Source organism: Mustela nigripes, unplaced genomic scaffold, assembly GCF_022355385.1.
Source record: "Mustela nigripes isolate SB6536 unplaced genomic scaffold, MUSNIG.SB6536 HiC_scaffold_75, whole genome shotgun sequence".
Taxonomy (NCBI): domain Eukaryota; kingdom Metazoa; phylum Chordata; class Mammalia; order Carnivora; family Mustelidae; genus Mustela; species Mustela nigripes.
The window spans coordinates 3,025,144-3,047,904 of NW_026739490.1; the positions used below are offsets into that span (position 1 = coordinate 3,025,144).

Below are 22,761 nucleotides of genomic sequence, written 5' to 3' on the forward strand. Positions count from 1 at the left end.
GAGGGAGGTGCAACTCTCAGACCCCACCAGTTGGAGTTACACCCAGTAACCTGCCCAGACCTAGGGCTATTGGAGCCAGAAGTCTATCTCCTCAGCCACTGAGATCAGCCTGTCATGGTGCCTCAGTTTCCTTACCTATAAAATGGGGATAATACCTAATTAAAGGTTGTTTTCTGGATTAAAAGGGATAAGCCCTTAGCACTATACCTGGCACATATTAAGCACTATGACTATTATTGCAGTTATTATTAACAAACACACTGTTGGCATCTTACTGGCTCAAGAATAAAAAGGAGCTTCAGCAGAAAGGTATTTGGTGGAGAGAGGGACGGAACGGGACAGAGTCTTCAAATGGCCAACAGATTTGAAACCCACTGGCCATAAGGTCCTAGATGTCACCTATTCTGCCCCCAGTCTCATAAATCACCCACATGTTCTACGAACCCTAACATTTCAGCATCCAAAGTATACCTCCCAAACGGCCTTCACAGCTATGATCTCTTTGCCCTCGAAAACAGTTTACATACAAACCAGCGACTCAGTCAGGAGACAGCCCCGGGGAAGAATAGCCTCTACCCTTCTGAGAGCCCAGATAAGTAAGGTCACTGCTGGTCAGCCTGAAAAGGGGAGGGTGGCAGGGCAGAGCCAGGAGGAACAGAAAGACAGGGCCACCATCCAGTGGTACAAGCAGTCAGCAGCTGGGACTCCATTCGTGACTGAGAAGAGGGCCGCCTTCTGCAAGGAGGTGGGTGAGCAGAGTCTGGGACTAAGAGGAGGTGGGCCTGGAAGAGACCTTTCCCTCATTATCACTTGGCCCAAAGGGCAGCACCCTCTGCAGGTCAAGCCATCAGATCCTCACCCAACAAGGGAAACCAAGTCAGGTAGTGGGAGTAGCAAATGTTTTCAAAAACTAGAAACTGGGCAACTGTGTGGACAGCAATCGAGGGAAAGAGAAATTCATTTTGACCATGACAAGGACAGAATGAGACTCTGCCCGAGAGTTAGCCGGTCTGCGGGAAGCCAATGGTTTTTTTCCAGCTGTTCCTTCGGGGTCCCTGCTGCAGACAAGCACAGTGAGTCTGCAAATGGTTTACCGTCCTGTGATGTCTACACAGCCACCTGGACATCCTCCTCTTAGCTCTTCCCACCCACTTTGGTGGGTCCAAGTGAAACCAACCCCCTCCCCACTCTACCTGCTACTCAGCACATCACTGCAATGGGAAAGGAAGGTGAGCACAGAGTTAGTCTGAAAGATCACCACGGTGCCAAAGACACTTCAGACACAAGAAGAGGTTCTGGCAAAGATAGACAACATCTGGTAGAGAAATGAAAAGCTACTTGCTTAGAAATGGACCTGGGCAGGCTCCTTACAGAGCAAGGCCATTGCTGAGTTTTCTGAGCAGTGACGCACTTTGCCCTGAGTCATTCACATCCCGCCCCCGCCGTCTCCCATCAACATCAGGGGTGCTCTGGGCCAGCTGCGGACTCACGGACACTTGGAAGATCTGAACTCAAGGATCCATTCGTATCACCCTCTAGCCAACTCAGCAACTAGCTTACTCAAATCAGGGTCTGTTTAATCTCCTTTAAAATAGGGTATACAGAAAGATTCCAAAAATATGTCAAGTTACAGGAGAAGAAGCACAGTGGGGAAAAATAAATAAATACCACAAAAATGGCTCCTAAGTCCACCTGTGTATGATGAAATACATTTCACCCCTTCTAAAAGTGAAAGAGATACTAACTTCAGACATACATTATCGACTTAGAAATACAGAATATAGAAAATACTAAGAGTAAATACATTTTAAATATAATTATACTATAGCTACTAATATGCTCAGAATATGAAATAGGCAAAAAATAATAAACACAAACAAGACCCAGGCTGCCTTAGGGGGTTTCACTCTCAGAAGCAAAACATATATGTGACTTTCTCAATGCTGAGGCAATGCAGTGAAAGGGGTGGCAAGTGCTCATAAGGGGAAAAGACTCGGGTATCCCCTGAGCAGTCCCCAGGGAGGACACTCTGTAGATGCTCCCTGGTTTCCATGACAACCTTGCTCCTCAGCTCCCTCCCTAAGCTCCATCCTGGGGCACAGGTCCACCAGATGCTGAATTCCTGGCACACTGACCACCACTTTCACAAAAGCAAGTGGGGCTAGGGATGAACCCAGTCCCTGTGAGCAGAGTACAAGGTAGAGTGAGGCTTGCCTCTGCCACGTGACCCTGGGGAAGGCTCCCTCTGCTCTGGGCCTCTGCGTCCTCAGCCACAAGGTGCTTGGGACTCCCACCTGAGGCGCCTTAGGGGGCCGCTGTGAGAAAGTGGAAGATTCAGAGCAGAAAACAAAAGTCTCTAAACCAGGACTGTAGGATATTTATGATGCAATAACAAGTGGGAAACATCACACCACACATGGGAGGGAGACGCGGAAGTCACAAGGGAGAGCACACAGTTTCTGTCACATTTTATTTCTCACACACAAACAAGTGGATCTGAAGCAAGTTATGCCATTCATGAAGACCTGCACAGGGGTATGTTAAAATAGTCTCTAGCAATCTTGTTTATATGGTGAAATACCTCAATAAATGGGAGAAAGAAAAACACTGTGTATAGACAGAGACAGACACAGGTGGCTTTGCTTGCCTGGCTACTAGGCTAGGAAATTCCTCTTCCTTGACCAGAAAGCATGTGCGGAAAATAGAATATAAAACCGAAGCTGACCTTCTGGACTTCTTGCGAAGAGCTCTTGTGAGCATCCAGCTTCAGTCTCCCAGGACGCCAGAGGCCCCCTCAGCAACCACCGCCTTCCACAAAGGATTGTGCCAGGCACGCCGATCCCAACGATGCCCCTATTCAAGGGCTGCTGGGCCCCAGGCACCAAGGCGCCCACTGCAGGCCCACAATAAGGTGACAGAGACAACCCCTTCTGTCTCTGGTTTTAGGAACCAAGTCCATTCTTCAATGTGAAAACTACATTTGTTACTAATGACCTCCACTGTTTAAGATTGGTTGGTAAGATACTGATTCATCTCAAAGACAAGCATTTAGAAACGGCCAGAAAGCTCTTGCTGTTTGTGTGCCCAGGACACAACTTGATACCCACAAGTAGCCTCTGGTGATACGAACTTGCTCAGTCAGAATCACGGAATACTGAATTAAGGGAGTGCTCAGAACACGAGGACCCAGAGAGGGATGTGTCCTGCCCAGGGTCACCCGGGCAGAATGGAAACCCCACACAAAAACACACTTTGTTTTTAAGGGGCCCTCAGCCCTGAACCAGGAAAGCCACATGTTGAAACGGAAGTACAAGCTCAGACGGGGAAAGCTGCTTCAATGTTGCACTCGTGGGGAGACCCAGGCAGTGACCTTGAGCTGCCATGTCAACAAGGGCCTGCCGCCCTGTGCCCGCACATGGCAGTGAGCTGAGCTGACTCACTCAAAGCTGAGTGAGCTTTCAAGGACGACTAACGAAAACAGAAACAGAATGAAACAGTAGCAGACTAAGGTGCTGAAGCAAGTCACCGCACCCTCAATTGGCAAGGAGAACCAGCATGGCACGGAATAACTGAACACAGATGGGCACCAGTTCTCTTTCCTATCCTCCCCTGCTTGTTGACCTAACAAAGAACTTGTCTCCCTAAAGTCAACATCACTCCTATCAGAAGGCGGGGGGGGGGGGGGGGGGGAATCACAGTTTAAAAGAAAAAAAGGTCCCTCAATAAAATACGAACCACATTTAAACTGGTCACATTTCATATATATATATATATACATATATATATACACACACATATATATATGTATATATATATATATAAAGTGTGCATGTAATCTTCAGAACAGTCACACCTCTATACCTCTAATCAGGTTAGGTTTCCAGAGTTGTAAGCAGGATTTTGTGGTTGCAGTGAAGAAGTCATGGTACAACTGAAATCACTGTAAGAAGTAAGTGATTTTTTTAAAACACACACACAGGTACGCACTTGCCTTTAGAGTAGTATATACACAACACAGCAGCTACAAGGGTGGTCTGTCAGGCAAAGGGCACGTGAATGAGAAACCCCCTGCTCCCTGCCTAACAGGAGAGCCCCCAGGAGGGATTCAGCAGCAACAAGTCTACAGCACAAAGGTGAAAGGCATCAGCCCTGAAAAGACACAGTTAGCCGAACTGCCCAAGAGGAGCCACGTGAGCCGACCACCTGGGGGAAGGGCTCGTGACCGCACGTTCTACCCCATACACTCAAAATATTACAGTGTACTTTTTCGGACTATTATAAATAATTTCTCGTGCTTCCTGAAAAAAAATATTGAAGCCTTCTTTCAGTCTGCGATGAAGTAAGGTTAACCCAGGTCATAAAGCAGAGCTCACGCCCTACAGGATCTTGCGGGTAGAATGTTTATCTAATTAAACAGTCTTTGTCCCTCCAGACAGAAGGCAATTGTCCCGTCGCTTCAGGGCAGGGATTCTCGAGAGGCCCAGGTGAAAGCTCTCTGCAGCAAAGACATCCCCAAAGACATCCAAGCCGTGCACCTCTTTGCAGCTGGGGGGCAGCTACAAGGGCAGGCCGGGGGCAGGGGAGGGGCCCTGAACTGGTCAGCCACAGATAAACATCCGCTCCCTCCCTGAAGGAGCCCGGCAACAGAAACTCTAGCTTGGGAGCAAGAAGCACCAAGCAGATGCAGCCCAGGTGGGCAACACTGTCTTCCAGGTTAAAACTTCTGTTTAAAAAGCCTGAAAGGTCTGACCCCGGTGATTTCTTTCCAACTCAGAGCTGTAGTTTACCCACGACCCAAATCATAAGCACATAGACTGTATATACAGATTGTTCTGAAAACCCACAAATAAAAAATGCTCTACAAAAAAAAAAAAAAAGACAGTGAGTTGAAGCCTTGTCATCGACTGAGTCACACCAGGGAGGCTTTGCCTTCCCCTAGCCCCTCGCTCGCTTGCTCCTGCCGTCTTGGGCCTGGGGCTGCTACTCATCCTCCACGGCAGCTGTCAGCACCCCCTTGTCGGCCAGGTGAGATCTGAGGGTGTTGAAGATATGTAGCTGCTGGTCCGGACGCAGGGTCAGGAACTGCTGAATCAGCTTGCTTGGGTTGGGGCCCCTGGAAGAGAATGTGAGGAAACAGCGCTGAGCGGAAGTCCAGCAGTTTCTGGGGCCTGATTATTCAAACAGCTGCTATTCCCGCTGGATTCCCTATTTGTGGAGGGCAGGGGGACCCTCAGAGAACCCAGAGAGAGTAGCAACTGAAAACCGCATTCATGTTTGGGATGCATTTCCCTCCCACTGATTTGTAGCTACACTTCTAGAATTTCACCACATTCAGAATCCCACCAACTTGGTCCAGATGGAAAGGCACTGTACCTGATAAAACTGGCAATGTACACATTAACAAAGGTGGCCATCAGGTACTGGCAGTCAAAGCGATCCATGATGCCTCCGTGGCCAGGAATGGTGTTGGCGAAGTCCTGTTAAAGGAAGGGGCAAGACTGGTGAACCTGGGGAGGCCAACCCCAAACCCTGGCCTACTGTCCCACCTCTGAGCCCAGCTACTGTCCTGAGTAGCTAAGGGCAACAGAAAGTAAGAAGTATTGGTTCAAATGCTGAGGGTATAATAGGACAGAGTCTTATGATATAATGTTTCTTATGAAGAAAGATACAAGATATATGAACAAATACACTGAAAATCAAACTACAGCTGACCCTTGAACAACAGGGGTTTGAACTACACGGGTCCACCTATACATGAATTTTTTTCAGTAAATACAGTACATTGATGTGAATGCATTTTCTCTTCTTTCAAATTTTCTTAATCACATATTTTTCCCTCTAGCTTACTTTATTGTAAGAATACAGTCTATAATATGTATGATATACAAAATAAGTGTTAATCAACTGTTATCAGTAATTCTTCTGGTCAGCAGTTATATGTGAATTTTCTGCTGCGTGGGAGGATGGGGACAAGAGGGAGGGATCAGTACCTCTAACCCCTGTGTTGTTCAAGGGTCAACTATGATGAATTTTCTTGGAAACAATGTTGTTGTTATTGTTTTTTGGAGAGAGAGAGAGAGAGAGCGCATGTGGGGAGGGGGTGGCCAAAGAGCAGAGAAAGAATCTTAAGCAGACTCCATGCCCAGTGCCAAGACTGATGTGGGGCTTGATCTCAGGACCTTGAGATCATGACCTGAGCTGAAATCAAGAGTTAGACACTTAACCAAATGAGTCACCCAGGTGCCCCGGAAACAATGTACTTTAAATTTACCAGCCTAAATCCCACCCATGGGTGAAGAGGAGCACACATTAACAGTCTGGTTTATAGCTTGGTATTTACAGCTCAGAATTTTGAAGGAGAGGGTAGTGGATGGGGTGGGACAGGAGGAGACCAGGCTGGGAGACAATGAGAGAAACAAAAAAGAGGGTTTTCCTACTTTGATTTTAAAGGCTCGTTTGAATCCACTTGCAAAGAACCCTCCGAAGGGGCCAATGAGCGAGGCGAACGTGGAGAGGGCAATGCTGTGGATCTGGAAGGGGTACATCCAGACTGTTGTCTAAGAAGGATAAATGAAATCAGTCAAGATGCCTTGTTAACACAAGTGAGTCTTTATGAAATGAACTCTATTTTCCCTCCAAATACAAAATTAGTAAGAAAACTGGATTTTGTCTGTAACTCTCTAGTGCTCAGCCTAATAAAGGACATTCAGTATCATGCATTCAGTCTGTTGCAGTATGATGTTTTAATTGAACTATGTGAAGAAAATTCAGCCTCATACAAATTAAGTGGCTGAAAAAAGGAAGAGTACTTTATTTTTTTTAAAGATTTTATTTATTTATTTGACAGACAGAGATCACAACTTGGCAGAGAAGCAGGCAGAGAGAGAGGAGGAAGCAGGCTCCCTGCTGAGCAGAGAGCCCGATTCGGGGCTCGATCCCAGGACCCTGGGATCGTGACCTGAGCCCAGGGCAGAGGCTTTAGCTCACTGAGCCACCGAGGTGCCCCAAGGAAGAGTATTTTAGATAATTATGGGTATTCTTCTCTGACACTACACCAGAACTTGACAAGTGGTAGTTTCTTAAGAATTTGGTGCAGTGTGGAATTTGAAATCTTACAAATGAACTTTCTGTGCTCTTAACATTAAAATCCATTAACCTGTTTTGCACTTTGAATGGATCTTTGACCCACACCTGACAGTTCTAACACCACGCACTGGCCATTTAGAAAACAAAAGTTCACCGAATTATGTAAGTCTTCCAAGTGTAGACAGTTTGCTATATGCAATGTCAAAACATCGTTATGTTAAAATCACTATAAAAATCACACACACCCAAAAATCACTGCAGCTCTCATCCACAAAGCTTTGAAGTATCAGGAAGCTGTCAAACTCCGGGGACAGGTACATGCTTTCCAAAATATTAATTTTCACTTGGAATCCAAATTCTATCATCAGTAACAATCACTGTCAGGGGTTTTCCTTGAAGTGACAGGCTCACTTGATTCATTTTCAAGAAAAATGTTATCAAATACACAAGGCTGAAACACTAGAGTTTGTCAGTTCTTTTCAAGTAAAAAGTATGTCCCTATTAAAAAAAAGCAGCTAGCTCAGCTCAAACAGGTACATGCGCACTTTCCTTTAGGTAAGCACCGGACTGCCATATTTAGCAGAAATGTTCTAGGCATAGTTTCCATTTGGGTACACAAGAGTATAGACAGGTATGTATTCAAGGGTCAGAATATAATAAAATGAACCACATTACGTTTTCATCAAAGACATTCTTGAGAAGAGCTGGCTTATTCTAACTGCGAGTGTGTGGCATGAAGAATCCCATGACTTAGTCCAGTTTCCTGCCACTGCCTTCACTTGTGCTAGAGCATTAGTGAGCTTACCCACCACTGCTTTTGCACCATTCACAGCAAATGTCAACAAAGTAAAAACAGGCAAATAATGTCATATTATTATTATGAAAATAACTGACCTCACAGGCCCCCTGAAAGGATCTCAGGGTTCCTTAGGGATCCACAGAGCACAGTTTGAGAACCACTGGTCTACATGAACTGAGGTGAGACTAAAGGTCTCCTTCTGCTCTCGCCCTTACCTGACTTGAACGAGTCTCCTCTATCCTGGGCCCTGGCATTGTGGAGGGAGGAAGCTAAGCTTTTTCTGAGGGAGTGGCAGTGGTGGAGAGAGGGCTCTCTCTCTCTATAGTCACTACCTAACCAAGGATAGCTTGCCCGATGTGAGTGGCACATACCAAGCCAATGACCGACTGGATCACCTCAGGAATGCTGTACTCCTGCAGACGGAAGAGGTCAGAGGGCTCACAGTCCACAGTGAAGCTGTTGGTGTCATTGTTGTATTCCACGGGGCAGACAAAGCATCTGTACCCGGACATCACATAGGACAGCTGAGGATGAAAAGCAGAGTCGGGCAGAAGAGACGAGGCCCAGCCAGCCCACCCAGGCCCCACACATGGGGCTTGGCTGTCCCCCTCACAGTGCCTAGGACCCTGCTAACTGTGAGCTGGGTACTAAATCAGAGGTTCATGCTTCCCCACAGGTGTATTTTGCCTGAATTTGGAAAAGGATTTGAAAACAGGTACATGGCCTGCTGAGGCTTTACACAGAATTGCCTGAACACCTAGGTCAAAATCCATGAAAGACCTGAAGGAATTTGGGCAAAGAACTACAAGAAGATTCTCCCCAGTTAGGGGAGCTATGGTCCCTTTTCCTCAGGATCCCTTAATTTCATTTGAACTGGAGGCAGGATGTCAGGGAGTGGTACAGTGAGAAACAGCCAGCCTGGGGGAAGAAGGTGGAGGAGCAATGAAGAAAGGGAATCAGTACTGGAGGACAGCTAGACACCCCTGAAAAAGGAGAGAGGCTGGGCTGATGGTCAGAAGCAGGGTTAGGGCGGGAAGATCATCCTCCTCCCACAGGATGCACATGGGAGAGAACCTCAGCCAAAGCGGCAGAGCCCGCCTCCCCCCTTACTCTCAGCTGCCAGTCACTCAACCTTGAAATATCAAAAGGGTGGACAAGAACACTACCTGCTGGGCATCGCATGCCTCAGCCCGAGGGGAGTGCAGGCACACATGGCCCCGCCCCTCAGCTGCCAAGACCCTGTTTGAGAACTGGCATGGGGCTAGTTACAGAGAGTGCCATACTCACGCCCCTCAGGGGCAAGGTTACCGTGCAGCAGGACAGAGTCCTGGGCCTCAGGAAACAAGCTCTCTAGCCCTGGACAAGCTCTGAGGGAGGGTGGGAGGTCTCTGTCCACTCCCCCACCCAGCAGCAGACCACCACCTACCAGAAGGCCAAACACCACAGTAGCAAAGAAGCCCCCAATGAAGCCTTCCCAGGTCTTCTTCGGGGACAGCTACAGACAGAAAGCAAACTCTTAACAAAGGGCATTTTGATAACTGGCTTTGAGAACAATGATTACTTATTTAAAACCTTCCTACTATAAGAAACAAAACAAAACAAAACAAAAACCCCACCTCATTCTGTTAACCTCCTTCCCTTCTAAAACAACCCCTGCCTGCTCTCCTTGTTCCTGGCCTGATACCCCTCAGTTTCTGTCTGTCCCAGTTTATATATATATATTTTTTTAATATATTTTTAAAATATATTTTATATTATATATAAATATAATTAAATGACAACACGCAAATTCCGATCAAAGTCCCAAAAATGTGTCTATATAATCTATAAGATATTTTCTCTGTTAGCTCTTTTTTTCTCTATGAATAGTCATCTTCCTTTGGCTTTTCTCCTGAAACTAAGTTTTTGCCAGCCTTTCTCCAGGACGACATGAAGACATTCATACAAGCTAGACTTCTTCTGCCCCAAGCTGATCTACTCTACAAAAAGGACCACCCTTCCCTCACAGTGGTATTTCATGTTAGGGTGACCCATTTACCTTGATGAGTGGGGTCCGACCGAAGAAGAAGCCAAACATATAGGCCATAATGTCATTACAGATCACACAAGAGATGGGGACAATGAACCTAGAGAATAAACCAAAGTGAAAACCAACTCTCCCCAGATGACAGTACCTCAGAGGTCTACAAAACAATGCCATTCATCAACTCCAGGAAAAAAATAACCCGTTAAGTACTTGTCATCCATGAAGGAATAAGCTAGAAAGAAAGAAAATACCAGACAAGCTATACCTAGTACCTGGCACACAGCAGACATTCCAATCTTTATCAAATGGCTCCCGAGTAAATGGAGGTGGGATTCTATAAAATGTCATGTGTTCCTTTTTTGTTATGAAGTAATATATGCACGTGGTAATACAAATTTGAACTGTAAAGAAGAGAAAGTTTTCCTTGTTTCCCCATCCCTATCTCCATTCCCCCCAAATAACTACTTTTACTCATTCCTGACTACTTCGTGTCTATTTCATAATTTATCTAGGTGAACGGTTTATGACTAGCTCTCAGGAGCACTCCCTCTCCCTAGGGCTACGCTGAGCACAGAACCACAACTCACAGATCTAGCTATCTTTTCGAGCTCCCGCGCCCCCCTCCTCACCTGCTGATCCCCACTATGACAAAGGAGGCCATTTCCACATTTGTATCCTTCTGCTCTCCCCCCTCTCCACTCCCTGACCATCATGTTTTTCAAATGTCCTCTATTTAAAGTTCTGTATTTAACATAATATACGTAAATCTCTGACTTCCTAGCCCATCAACTAGAGGCAATATCTTCTGTTTGTTAAGGGAGCATCTGTATCCTCACAACCCCGCCCAGTATTTACTTCGTCCAGGCTTCTTGCACATATCCTCTGCTCTTCATATTTTCTATACCTACAGTTAAATCCTGTAGGTAAAGCTGAAAACCAATAACCAGAGATTTTAATATGATTCACTGTAGAAACAAGTGGCATGTTTGGCCCTAAAGATAAGGACTTATCAGAAGCCATTCTTTAGAATTACCTAACAAAAACTGAAAGGGGAAAATCGCGAGCCTCCCCAGATCATTACTACCATTGTTTTAAACATGGTAAGACCAGCATTTATATGAGCTAGTCTCTGTTCCAAGCACTTTACATATATTTACTAATTTATTCCTCAGGAGGTGAATATTACTATACCCTCATTCTGAGATCTGGAAACAGAGCACAGTTTGGGGTCTTAAGCACAACACTTCAGTACCTCTTATATAAACAAGGATATGCCTTTGCCTTTCACCAAAATCATCCGGCTTTCTCAGCCTGCTGATTTCCATAAATGTTGACAGATTTCCTACTGAAACCATTGCATTTCTGGAATAAAATCTACTAAGTAATGAGTACATGGTGCTTTTGACACATTGCCGGATTCTATTTGCCAATATGTACAAAGGTTTATCTGTAATCATTAGAGAAATCAGTTTAACATTCTTCTTTCTGCCTCCCCAAGCTTATCAGCTTTAGTATGAAGGGGTAGATAAAACTCTGCTATTATCATTGGTTGTTTTCTTCCCAGGTATGGATTCTTAGGTAATTTTCAAAGATCTTTAACAGTTAGTGATCTTTCAAGTTTTCTTCTGCATGACTGTTGGTAGTTTACATTTTACCAGATCACGACATTTTCCTTTAGTTTTTTAAATCTGTTGCTATAGGGTTGCATTGTCTTTGATTCTTTAATTATCCATGTACTTGTTAGTCTAGAATATCAGTTCTTAAAGCATAGGTCCTGACCAGCAGCATCACCTGGGAATGTACTAGTGATTCAAATTCTCATTACTGAATCTGCTGAGGCCTCAGGAGTGAGGCCCAGTGATCTGTGTTGTAACCAGCCCCTGAATAGGATTTTGACGTAGCTCAAGGTGAGAACCCCTGGCTTAGAAGGTAAGCAGGGATTCTCAGTCTACCTGGACATGAGAAAAATCCACAAAATAAAAGGGAAATCTCCCTCCCTGACATCACTCACCAGATCATTCCTTCGAATAGGTTGTGGATAACAAGATGTGACTGAGTTACAACAATCAGTAATGTTACATGGGTCCAGCCAAACTGCAAAAGAAAATCAAGAATACATTTGACCTACCTGTTACCTTGAAAGGAACTTCAAATAACAGTCAATAACAAATAGAAATTGCTAAACTACAACAACAACAGAACAGGTAGAAAATATGTCTGCTTCTCTACCTGTCTTATTGGAAGTAAAAAGGTACAGAACAGGCATTTGGGATTAACGTTGCCCCCAGCTACAATTACCACCAAAAGTAGGGACCACAGGGCCCGCCAGTGAACAAGTCCTTCTATGCTCTGAAAGCCTGGGTACGTCTCATTTTCTCCATAAATGTTGAGTGCTGGGATGCCTGGGTGGCTAAGTCAGTTAAGTACCTGCCTTTGGCTCAGGTCATGATTTCAGGGTCCTGGGATGGAGCCCCAGGTCGGGCTCCCTGCTCAGTGGGTGGGGACTCTCCTTGTCCTTCTCCCTCTGCTGCCTCTCTTTCGCTCTCTCAAGTAAACAAATAAAATCTTAAGAAAATGTTACTTAGGACCCTTGCTTAGGCCCCTCAGTGAGGGGCTGCTTCCAAGTTGGGGAAGTGATGTAGCAGGTAGAGTATCTGTGGGCATTGCCTAAAGCTTCACCTTGAGCCGCACTTGGACGCCACCTACAGGTCCTAGTGGAGAGGCTGCTGGGGGTGTAAGTTAACAGTGATTGGGTCTAGGTGGATGTAGAGCAGGGTAACTTAAATGGGAGATATCCCTTCATGCTCCAGGTTCTATGCACACAAAACAGACTGTGTTCCAGAGTTTTGATCTGTCACAGAAAGCATAGAGGCCTTGTGAGTTTCTGTAGAACTTCACTTAAGCCAAGAATTCACACACACACATGCACACACACACACATCTCGCTTACCATGTAGAACTGCAGTCGATAATGCTTCTTGACCAGACTCAGTACAAACATGCAGAACCCTAGTTTGAGAAGGAGAAAGGGCAAAATGAATCACACTCTGCATTATGTTTGTCCTAATCATTTCCTTTAGATGTGTTAAACGGTCTTCTGGCCAATTTCTTTGCAGCAGTTAAGCAATGCACAATTCCAAAGCCCAGGGGGAATAAACCTAGCTATTCCAGTAAGTGTCAGAAGCAAAAACAGACTCCTTCAAGACAATCAAAGGAAGGCAATATTTTTTTTAAATCTTGCAGACTACACTCAATTTAAAAGACTGTTCACCAGAGAGGAACATTTTGATCCTGGAGCAGGGGTCAAACAACAAAGGTTAGACCAGACACCAGTTTTCACAAATAAAATTTTACTGAAACACAGCCATACCTGTTTACATATTATCTGGGGTTCTCCTTTCATGCTCCAGGGCAGAACAGAAGAGTTGCAACAAAGAGCCTCTGGGCCCCAAAGCCTAAAATATTATCTAGACCTTTAAGAAAAAATTTGCTGGGGGCACCTGGGTGGCTCAGTGGGGTTTGCTGGGTGGCTCTTCCTTCAACTCGGGTCATGATCTCAGGGTCCTAGGATCGAGCCCCGCATTGGGCTCTATGCTCAGCAGGGAGCCTGTTTCCCCACCCCCATCTGCATCTCTGCCTATTTGTGATCTCTCTCTCTATCAAATAAATAATAAATAAAAATCTTTAAAAAAACATTTTTTTTTAAAGAAAAAGGTGGCTGACCCCTGTCCTAAATTATAGGTTTGGCTAAGGGGGGCAGATCTCCCTAGCATGGAGTCAGAGCCTTGCATCTCTACACTGACCCACATGGTGGCAAAATAAAAATAAAAATAAATATAGACCTTAAGGCCCCTACACTCCTTCAGGAAAGAGAGAAACGCTTACCCAGAAGAGTGGGTAGGCACCTTAAACACAGCCCTGCCCAGAAGACGACACATGGCTATTCCAGACCCCTGGCCTTCCGCTATGGGGGGCTACTCTCAGGGCCTGAGGCACACTCTCAGACTATGCTCATCAGCAACAGACCCCCTTGGCGGTGAATTTTCTATTTTAATGGCCAGGGGCCATTCATGGAGCCAAGTATTGCTATCAAGCTCATCAAAAATAGGTCAGACTGAAATTTAGGTCAGAACAAATTTCTCCTGTGCCTCAAACTGGCTTTGAGGGCAACTATGAGAAACACGAGCATTAACACTTAACTCTCAAGTAGTACTGAGTTTAGATTGACACAGCACCCTTCTGTTTGTGAACTTTTAATGCATCTGATCAAATCCTCACAGTGCGTCTGCTGTTTTAGCTCCAGAGAACAAGAGACCCAAAGACTAAGCCCCAGCTCCTCCGAAGTCACAAAGTCTTTTTAAACCCAGTTGGGTAAAATCTCCACCACACTGCAGTGTCCCTCACGCAGCTTCTCAGGTGACTCCCCTAAAGACAGCTGCTGGGTTTTATACCCAAATTCCTGGGTGGTTTTTGTTTTGATCTCACCGCAGAATCTCTGCCAACAGGGGAGTCAAGACTGGACCGTGCTATGCTGCCCTCCCACAGAGGTTGGGACACAAGGACAGATGGCAATGACTGCAGTCCCCACAGCCACACAAGGCCCTCAGTCCCACTTCTTAGTCAAGAGCTGCTATGACTCAGATTTAAGGCAGGGTCCTCAGCTCTGCAGCCTTGCACCATCAAGCTTAACATCATCAAGACTGTGCAGGCACCAAGAAGTGCCCCAACCTCTACTCAGCAAACACAAACAAGACAAACCCAAGAACTGGTGAACCGCTGAATGCCTACCTATTAGGTAGAGAGTAAAGGAAATGAACCGGTGGTATTTACTGAGAATCCGCAAAGGCTCCTCTCTCTGGACCAGAGTGAAAAAGTAATCCGTCACTGTCTCACCATAGAAGAAGTAATTTACACACAGTAGAAAGTACCTGTAAAAGAAGACAGGTAACTGCTGTGGGGAGCACCTGTGGCCTCTCCTTTCCGGTGAGGCTGCCAGCAAAAACTCAGAGCAGCAGCCCGCGCGACCCCCACACCCTGCACCACCCACGGCAGCTTGCTGAGAACAAGCCAACCATGGTTCCCTGTTCACTGGGAACCCTGTGGCTGGGAAGTCCATCTGGAAATCTGTGGCAGCTTTCACTCACTCTCCATTTGTCACAAACTTGGGACTCAGCTTTTGCCCCTTTTGCAAAGTTACCATGCCTAATCTACCATGCCACCACAGGAGGACCTTCCAGAGCGTGGCTCATCCTGCTTCCCCATCCTATTTCCTCTCTTCCAGGACCCCCGCACACCTCTCACAGTGGTTTACTCTGGCTTTGCCACCATTCGCTTCCCTCCTGTCTCCCACAGCCTGGGACATCCACTTCACTCGCCCCGTTTTGTCACTCGTTGCTCAAATACCATTCTCTTCATAAAAGCCTGTACAACCTAACATGGTCTCTGGCTCCCCCATGTTTATTTCTATAGTATGTAGTATTTGGTCATTTCACTAAGCAATTAATTATTCTCGGTCTCAAAGTATCTGCCTCCCTGAAGCCTATCTCTGACACATCAGCCTTTCACCAGCATTAACTCTTCATGTGTGTATAACCTGCTTCCTCTACTGGAGCTCTGGGCAGGGGGCAGCCATGGCTCATATACCTTTAGAGCCTCGGCGGTGCTTCAGAGTATGGGAGCAAGCAGGCCTACTCCAAATACTCAGCCAGGTTCCTGAGGTAGGAAAGAGAGTGGAGGACTTCTCTCTGCCATGTTCTTTCTTTCTTTTTCTTTTTCTTTTTTTTTTTTAATTGTAAAAGTTCAAGAACTCTCATATTGGATTTGTCTTCTGTTACATGAAAAACACTCCCTTTGGTCAGTGACCACAATCGAAAGTCAGACACCCTGAGTGTGTGATCAAAATTTAAAATACCACTTGCCAGCTCTAGAAGAGCCATGAAGAAACCTACACTTGAACCTGGGTGGCAGGCATAGGCCTGTGTGGAGACCATGAGGCAGCCTGCATGGCTGGCTGGTGGGGAAGCATCTCTAGGAAGGATGTGTCCAGCCCAAGTCTGTGCACGTCAGCTCCCTTGGTCATGACCACGTTGCTGAGGCATGAAACATTCCTTTCAGGCTGCTAAGTCATGGAACCAACCCTTGCATCCCAGCACAGAAGGTGAGAAGGGTCCATATTTGCCCCAAGTCCTCTCGGCACCACGCAGAGCTCTGCTCACGTGTCCCGCAAGGACAGTGTGGCCAATACAGCAGAGTTTCAGATCAGAAAGGGACCTCAGACATCACCTGGGCTATAGGTTTTGATTCTGTTCTGCTTGAAGGCAGCTGAGCCCTTTCCTATGAGAGAGGGACCAGAGCTTCTCTGAGGAGCCCAGATCCTCTGTATTCACGGTCACTCCTGCCCACCTAGCCCCTAAGGTACCTCTGTCCAAGGAATGAGGGTTCCAAAGCCAACGGACTCAGTCTCAACCATCTGTCTCAAGGACAAGGAAACCAAGTTCCAGAGACAGCAACACCAGCACAGACAACCTACAGAGGACTCTCATGGGATGCCGGGACATCAGAGCATAAAAAATATGCTGGTCTAGAGGTGGGGGCTGCTGTGCAACATCTGATAAATCCAAATACCAAGGCAAACGTGCTCACAGACGCAGTCATGTAGAAGACTCCAGACCCCAGGCAACTACAAAACACTCCCCACAGGCCAGCCACATAAAATACTTGGGTCTTAAAGGGGCTATCTGAGTGGGAGGCCATCACTCCCCTCTATCCACCATGACTGTAAATACCTATAACAAAACGCTCGTCATCCAAATCCGTTCAGGGCCCCTGTGGGGCTAGAGGGCTTACCAGCTGAGGGTTCTGAACCAGGGCAGGTCATAGGAGTGGTAGACGTTGTAGCCAATAGTGATAATCTCATGGAAACACTTAATCTGAACACACATCACCTACAAGATAGAAAATAATCAGAGTATTTGCTAATTCCCCAGTTCTTACCATTTTTGGAAACAGAAACCCACACAGAGGTCATGGGCCTTGAAGAAAAACGATCATATTTAAGGATGTCAGTCCTACAGTGACTCTGCTCTCCTCCTCCTTTCCCACTTACTCCACACCCCCTTGGCAATGCAGTCCTTTGTGTCACACAGACTAGATCCAAGAAATAGGCCCCTCTGAAGCTTCAATTAACTTTTTATTTTTGTACTTCCCTGGACTCCATCAATCTCTTCCCCCTTTTGACTTTGAATGGAAATACCTGAAAATCCCCAACTGCTTTGCTCAGCAGTCAGCCACTAGTCATCTGACCCTGTCCGTGCCAGCAGGAAGACTAAGAGAGCAGTGCTGTGGACTGGGATTTTTTAAATCAAAGTCCTAAGCCCCACAGTGAGGCCCCAGGGAAACAAGAAACAAAACGGAGAGTCACATAGAGTCACAGCCAGGGTCACTGGCTAATCAAACGGCTGAAATAATAGTATCAACTTTTAAAATGAAGAGATATCTTTAACTACACACAACTGGCTGATGCCAACAGCCCTCCGGTTGGCTCCTGGAAGGGGAGCAGTGACAGTTCTAAGGCAGATGTGGTCTGAGGACCCAGGACTCCCACTGATTCCCAGAACCAACCCAATACCCTACACTTAAGATGATGGAGCCGTAGGAAAAACTGAAGGCAAAACCAAAAAGCATGCAAAGTGGCACTTACAATGATCATTAAAACCATTGGTCCCAGGTAAATGATGATGAAGAAAAATGCAATCATGGCCAAAGTCAGGATGCCTCTCACCCACCAGTTCTTCCATCTAAGAGGAGAAGGAGAAAACATGTTAGGAGCCGGGAAAGAAGCAAAGCACAAAGTCAAGGGGGATTGCTCTTTCCGGAAGGAGAGATCAATCCCTTCCTGCAGCGTACCTCCTTCCCGTTGACAGAGGTACTAGCCACATGCGGGCAAAAGCAGGGCCAACAGCCATCACCTCACCCACACCAAACTCAGCAGGTGCTCCAAGGTGTACAGAAAAATACTCCCAGCTTACTATCTTAACAAACGAATCTGGCAAAAGTCCCAAGGGAAATGTGGTGCCCACTTCTGTATTTACTTGGATGGCTTCTAGGGCTCTCTATCCAAAGAAAAACAATGCACATTTTTCCAGCAGCAAAATCCTGCATCACTCTGCTCCTGTATCTTTATAGTAAGAACAACATTCAACAACAGTAATAACAATCACAAAGATGCATCTGGCACTTTTATAAGGACTCAGCATATATTAGTGCATTTAAGCCTCAACACTACTAACCCTTCCAGATAGGAAATGGATATACACAAATCATATAGCTGTGACGTGGTCCAACCGAGATTTGAATCCTAGAAGTCTGGCTCCAGAACCCAAGCCCTTGACCATTGCACGACACTACCTTTCAAAGAGACGTATGTGTGCAAGACAAACATAGCAACACCTTCAGATAATGTTTTGAGGTCTTAAAGTTTGCGTTTTTTAATCTGCCCACATAGCCAGTGTTGGAGGACCAGAGTCTCAAGGGACTAATATTTTAGCTCTGGATTCACCCGAGTTGAGATTTCTCAATTCTTCTGGGTGAATTTAAGGAATGTCCACAATGGATGTGTGTGGGAGAGGGAAAACTAAACTTTGACCTAGAAACTTGGACTCCTCTGTGAAAAGCAGCCTGTTGATTAGTCACAAACCCTTCACAAGTTGTCAGCAACCTTGCGTGCCACCACCCCTTTGTCCACACTTTCCTCCTCCTCAGACTACTGTCCCTCCCGGCCCCACCGAAGCACCCTTCAAAGGCCAGATCCTTCTAGGCTGTTCTCATAGCTGCCATCAAGCACAAGGTTTCATTCAGAGAAGGCCTGAGCAGAAGCAGGGAGACTGTGGCCACTGCCTCCGGGCAGGCCAAGCCTGTACACTTTGATAGCCATGGGCTCACGTCCCATGACCACAGGCTGCCTGAGGACTCTGGGTTTTCCACAGCACTCGGACCTGAGGTGAGGCCCCTGCAAGCATCTGCATCATGAAGCCAGGTTATACCTTGAAGACAAATTGGAAAGGGCCCTGTTGAGGACCTCTGGGGTATCATCTACAGACGTTGATAAAGGAGCAGTCTCCGCTCGGCTCTCACTGTCTGACGCAGTCTCTCCATCTATCTTCACTTCTGACTCCAATTCCTACACAGCAGAAAAACAGGATGAGGAGAAGGTCAAAAATGAGAAGTACATGCCCGTCATAAGAGATCTGTGGGAAAAGACCCCCCAACAAGGCTCGAGGACCTAGCACAGCCAGGTGACAGAGCAGATGGGACTCACAGCGATCCCGACACTCTTCTGACATGTGCCGAGGGGGCCGACTCTGCTGGAAGCGAAGCACACATCTGCCATGGGGGACTGAGGAACAGCCACTATCTGCTCAATCCCCCCTGCCCTCCCAGAGGCAGGGGAGGGAACAGTCTGGAGGAGGGGGAAAGGGACTCTTTTGTATCCAAAAGGGGAGGCAGGCCTGAATTTCAGCAGGACCTCATTCCTGACCCTGCCCTTGCTGCCAGGCTTACTGCCAAGGAGGGTTTGGCCGCGGGGACCCAGAAAGACACATCCACCTCTAAAACCTCTCCACCAACACCTAAATCATGCAGCAAAGTCCCTGCTCTCCCACAACATGCTGTGGAACCTTAGTACCCCCAGAGTGGCCAGTGGCTCTGGCCAGGCTCTCAGAGAAGAGCCGGGTATGCAGGCTGTTGTCCCCCAACTAAATGCCCCAAAGTCTGCTGTGTTACTTCCAGACTCCACAGGAGCACCCCATGAGGAGGCCAGCCCTAGGCAGTATGGAAAACACACCATACTGCTTACTAGAGTCTTGGCTTCACCAAGACTGGGGTGCCGCTGTCCTTTCCAGCCACACAGCCCCAGGCACCAGAGGACCCTGCCATGTCACCCACAGAGTTGCCATCTGGGCTCCGGCCATGTCAGAAACTCACCCTGCTTGTCAACCCCCCCACGAGGGGAGCAGAGTCATGCCAGCAATTGGTTCTCTATCCAAAGTACCAAGGGCAGGCTGCTCTGAATCCTAGGGACTTTACTACTCGGAGCATTTATCTCTTACAAGAATTTAGAACCACTGCTGTTGGGAAGAGATGGAAAAGAAGTCAAATCACTTCAAATTAGAGTCGAACAATATTGCTTCGATTTGCAGAGTTCTCAACAGCTGTAAGATTGTTTCCCATACCTGTTGGGAGCCACAGAGTCATTCTGGAAGGAAGGGAAAGGAGACAGGAAGATCCTTATCTGAGCAAGTTCAATGGTGGGCCCCAAATCTCCTATTAACCCAGGTCTTCTGACTTCTCCATGTTCATCCCACTACATTTCCTTTTATTTAAGCATCTTGGAATCTACTGTTTTTTTTGACACCTGACACTTTATTAGTAAGGAAACTTGGTTTGGTGAGGGGGTGGGGCTGGGATGGACAAGAAGTGCCCATCTCAGGGGATTTTCCTGGACCACAGGCATTCCTCTACACAGAGTTTGAGGAAATACCATCGTGAATGAATTCCCCAGAGGACAGCACTGTGACTGCCAGGCAGCAGAGAGGGGAGGAGCACCCTAGCACAGCTGGGCCCCTGGGACAGCAGGTCTTCGAAATCAGGCTGGACGTCGATGGCTGGACTGCACACAGACATGCCATCTGGGCCCACCAGAAGTTCCAGGCGACATCGTTGCGGCAGACTGGAGACCGTGTGATGAAGTGGGGGTCAGTCATGAAGGCAGTGGGGTAGTCATTGGGGCCAGGCAGAGCAGGAAGGTGAAGAGGAGGTGCACCTGCACACACTTCACCTCGCACTTCTCAAAAAAGGATGAGGGTGGGCTCGAACCCGCCACTGGGTCAGAGGTCCTTGAGGGAATTCAGGATGTCTTCATTCCTGATATCCTCCTGACGGCTAGACAGCTAGTACAAGAAGCTTCTACAGTGTGTTCACCCGGGTAGGGTGTGGACCACTGCCTCGGAGGAATGGCACGTTCCCGATGAGCAGACCTTAGCCCACAGGGAGCCGCAGGGCACCCAGGCTTCCGGGCTCGCCAGGGGCCAGCGCACCCTGAGTATGGAGGTGTGGGGCCGACAGCCGCGAAGACGGGATTGTGGAGGTCAGGCTGGGGACCCCATTTTACTTTTCGGCAAGAAGTTCACTATGAAGTAAACTAGAAATGGCAAACAGGTATTTCACCACATCTTCAAAGATTTTGTTATATATGTTTGTGAAAAAAGAAAACAGTCACTTTTTCTTAAGTTGAATAATTTGAATTTCCCCAAGAAGTACATGAAATAGAGCACCGTTTCATGGTTATTGTACCATGTACCCTGTGTCACTGTGTTCTCCCAGCCTTCTCTAACCCAATCACTCCTTCTCTTAACCTTCTCATTCTGGGTGCTGGCCACAATGCAGACTGATGGGGATATTTTTGTACTTGTCTGTTGTTCCCTCAAGACAAGGACCACCTTTTCCTCTTCACGTACCCATGCCTGGTACAGAGCAAAATGCTTACAAATGGATGGGAAAATAATGGAGAGAGGAAGCCAGGAATTAATTCCAGGTATGGTAAAGAGCTACCCAGCCCCTGCCCTCAGGGAAATAGCTCCTTCTAAACTACACTAAAACCGAGGGCTTTAACTAGTGTAAGACTGCTAATAAGAGGCAGCTGGCTTTGGTGAGGGACCTATCCAGATGACCTCATCAGCAGGATGTGAGGCAAGAGCCTTAGCTTCTAATGACATGGTCACTGTTCCTTAGGCTGCCACAGCACAGCGAGGGGGCTCTGGACAAGTCCACGCAAGTGCCTCCATATTGCAGTGTCCTCACCTTATCAAACAGGCCCAGAAAGATCTTCCTTCCTAAAGAGATACTGCCAAACTCCCCCCGCCCCCCCCCCCACCCCCACCGCATGGCTCTGTCCTAATCCGGCACTGAAGGTTCTGAACCACAGCAATGCCTCTGGAATCATCCCTCTCCAGTTAGAGTGAACGAAGACTGAGGCATTCAGAAAAGCTTTCCCTTCCTTATATTAACATAAACACCCACACCCCAGTGGCAACCATCAGCACAGGAATGATGCTGCAGATTATCTAGATCTGACCCCTAACCCGAGGAGCTTCATTCAGCATGTGACCTCCTGGGCCCTACCAAGGCCTCCCACATTTGTTCACCAGGAGCATCAGGAAGCCACAGGGGCTTAGCTGGAGTCCAGCATGGGAGAGAGCCTGTATCCAGCCACAAGCGCATGTGCGCGTGCACACACACACACACACACGCACGCATGCATGCCCCAGCACAAGGTTATTTTTAACTTATCCATCCGTCGTCAAGGAGATTCACAAAGGCTGCTGGTTTCCCTAGGCGAGGAAGGGCAGGAAGGAGCCCAGGCAGAGTGCCCACAGGGGAGGGGCAGTGAGCTCCAACTCAGTGCTGAGCCTCTCTGGTCCTTCCACATCCTTTGATGAGCATTTGCCCAGCACTGTGTCCTGCAAGATCACCCTGACTCCTGTCCTTCCTTGCGAGAAGGGGTGAGGGGTAGTGGGGTATCCGGGGCAGAAAGCAGTACAAGAGCTAGTGCTCTATCTATAGTTCTAGATGCTATAAGGGGTGCTTGGGGGGCGCAGTCAGATAAGCAGCCGACTCTTGATTTTGGCTCAGGTCATGATCTCAAAGTCCTGGGATCCAGCCCTGCCTGATGCAGGGGCTAAGAAATGAAGTTAAGAAATAAAGCTAAGAAATGAAGTTAACACCCTAAAGGAACAAGCCTGAAAGAGGGTAACTTTCTAAGTTTTACCTGCCTCATAAGCAAGTAACCCCAGGA

General features: G+C 47.1%; 1 protein-coding gene across 1 annotated transcript in view; it reads right to left on the reverse strand.

The window, feature by feature from the left end:
- Nucleotides 1–3,831: 3,831 nt before the first annotated feature.
- LOC132008116 (phosphatidate cytidylyltransferase 2) overlaps nucleotides 3,832–22,761 on the reverse strand; it is a 56,377-nt gene continuing 37,447 nt past the window's right edge. The window contains exons 2-13 of the mRNA XM_059386503.1: nucleotides 18,953–19,089; nucleotides 17,611–17,707; nucleotides 16,758–16,855; nucleotides 14,700–14,839; nucleotides 12,862–12,920; nucleotides 11,923–12,005; nucleotides 9,924–10,011; nucleotides 9,312–9,380; nucleotides 8,257–8,409; nucleotides 6,438–6,557; nucleotides 5,374–5,477; nucleotides 3,832–5,113 (exon numbers count right to left, since the gene is read on the reverse strand). Coding sequence (XP_059242486.1) covers nucleotides 4,981–5,113; nucleotides 5,374–5,477; nucleotides 6,438–6,557; nucleotides 8,257–8,409; nucleotides 9,312–9,380; nucleotides 9,924–10,011; nucleotides 11,923–12,005; nucleotides 12,862–12,920; nucleotides 14,700–14,839; nucleotides 16,758–16,855; nucleotides 17,611–17,707; nucleotides 18,953–19,089 — 1,281 coding nt within the window. The 3' untranslated portion in view covers nucleotides 3,832–4,980. The remainder of the gene's footprint in view (nucleotides 5,114–5,373; nucleotides 5,478–6,437; nucleotides 6,558–8,256; nucleotides 8,410–9,311; nucleotides 9,381–9,923; nucleotides 10,012–11,922; nucleotides 12,006–12,861; nucleotides 12,921–14,699; nucleotides 14,840–16,757; nucleotides 16,856–17,610; nucleotides 17,708–18,952; nucleotides 19,090–22,761) is intronic.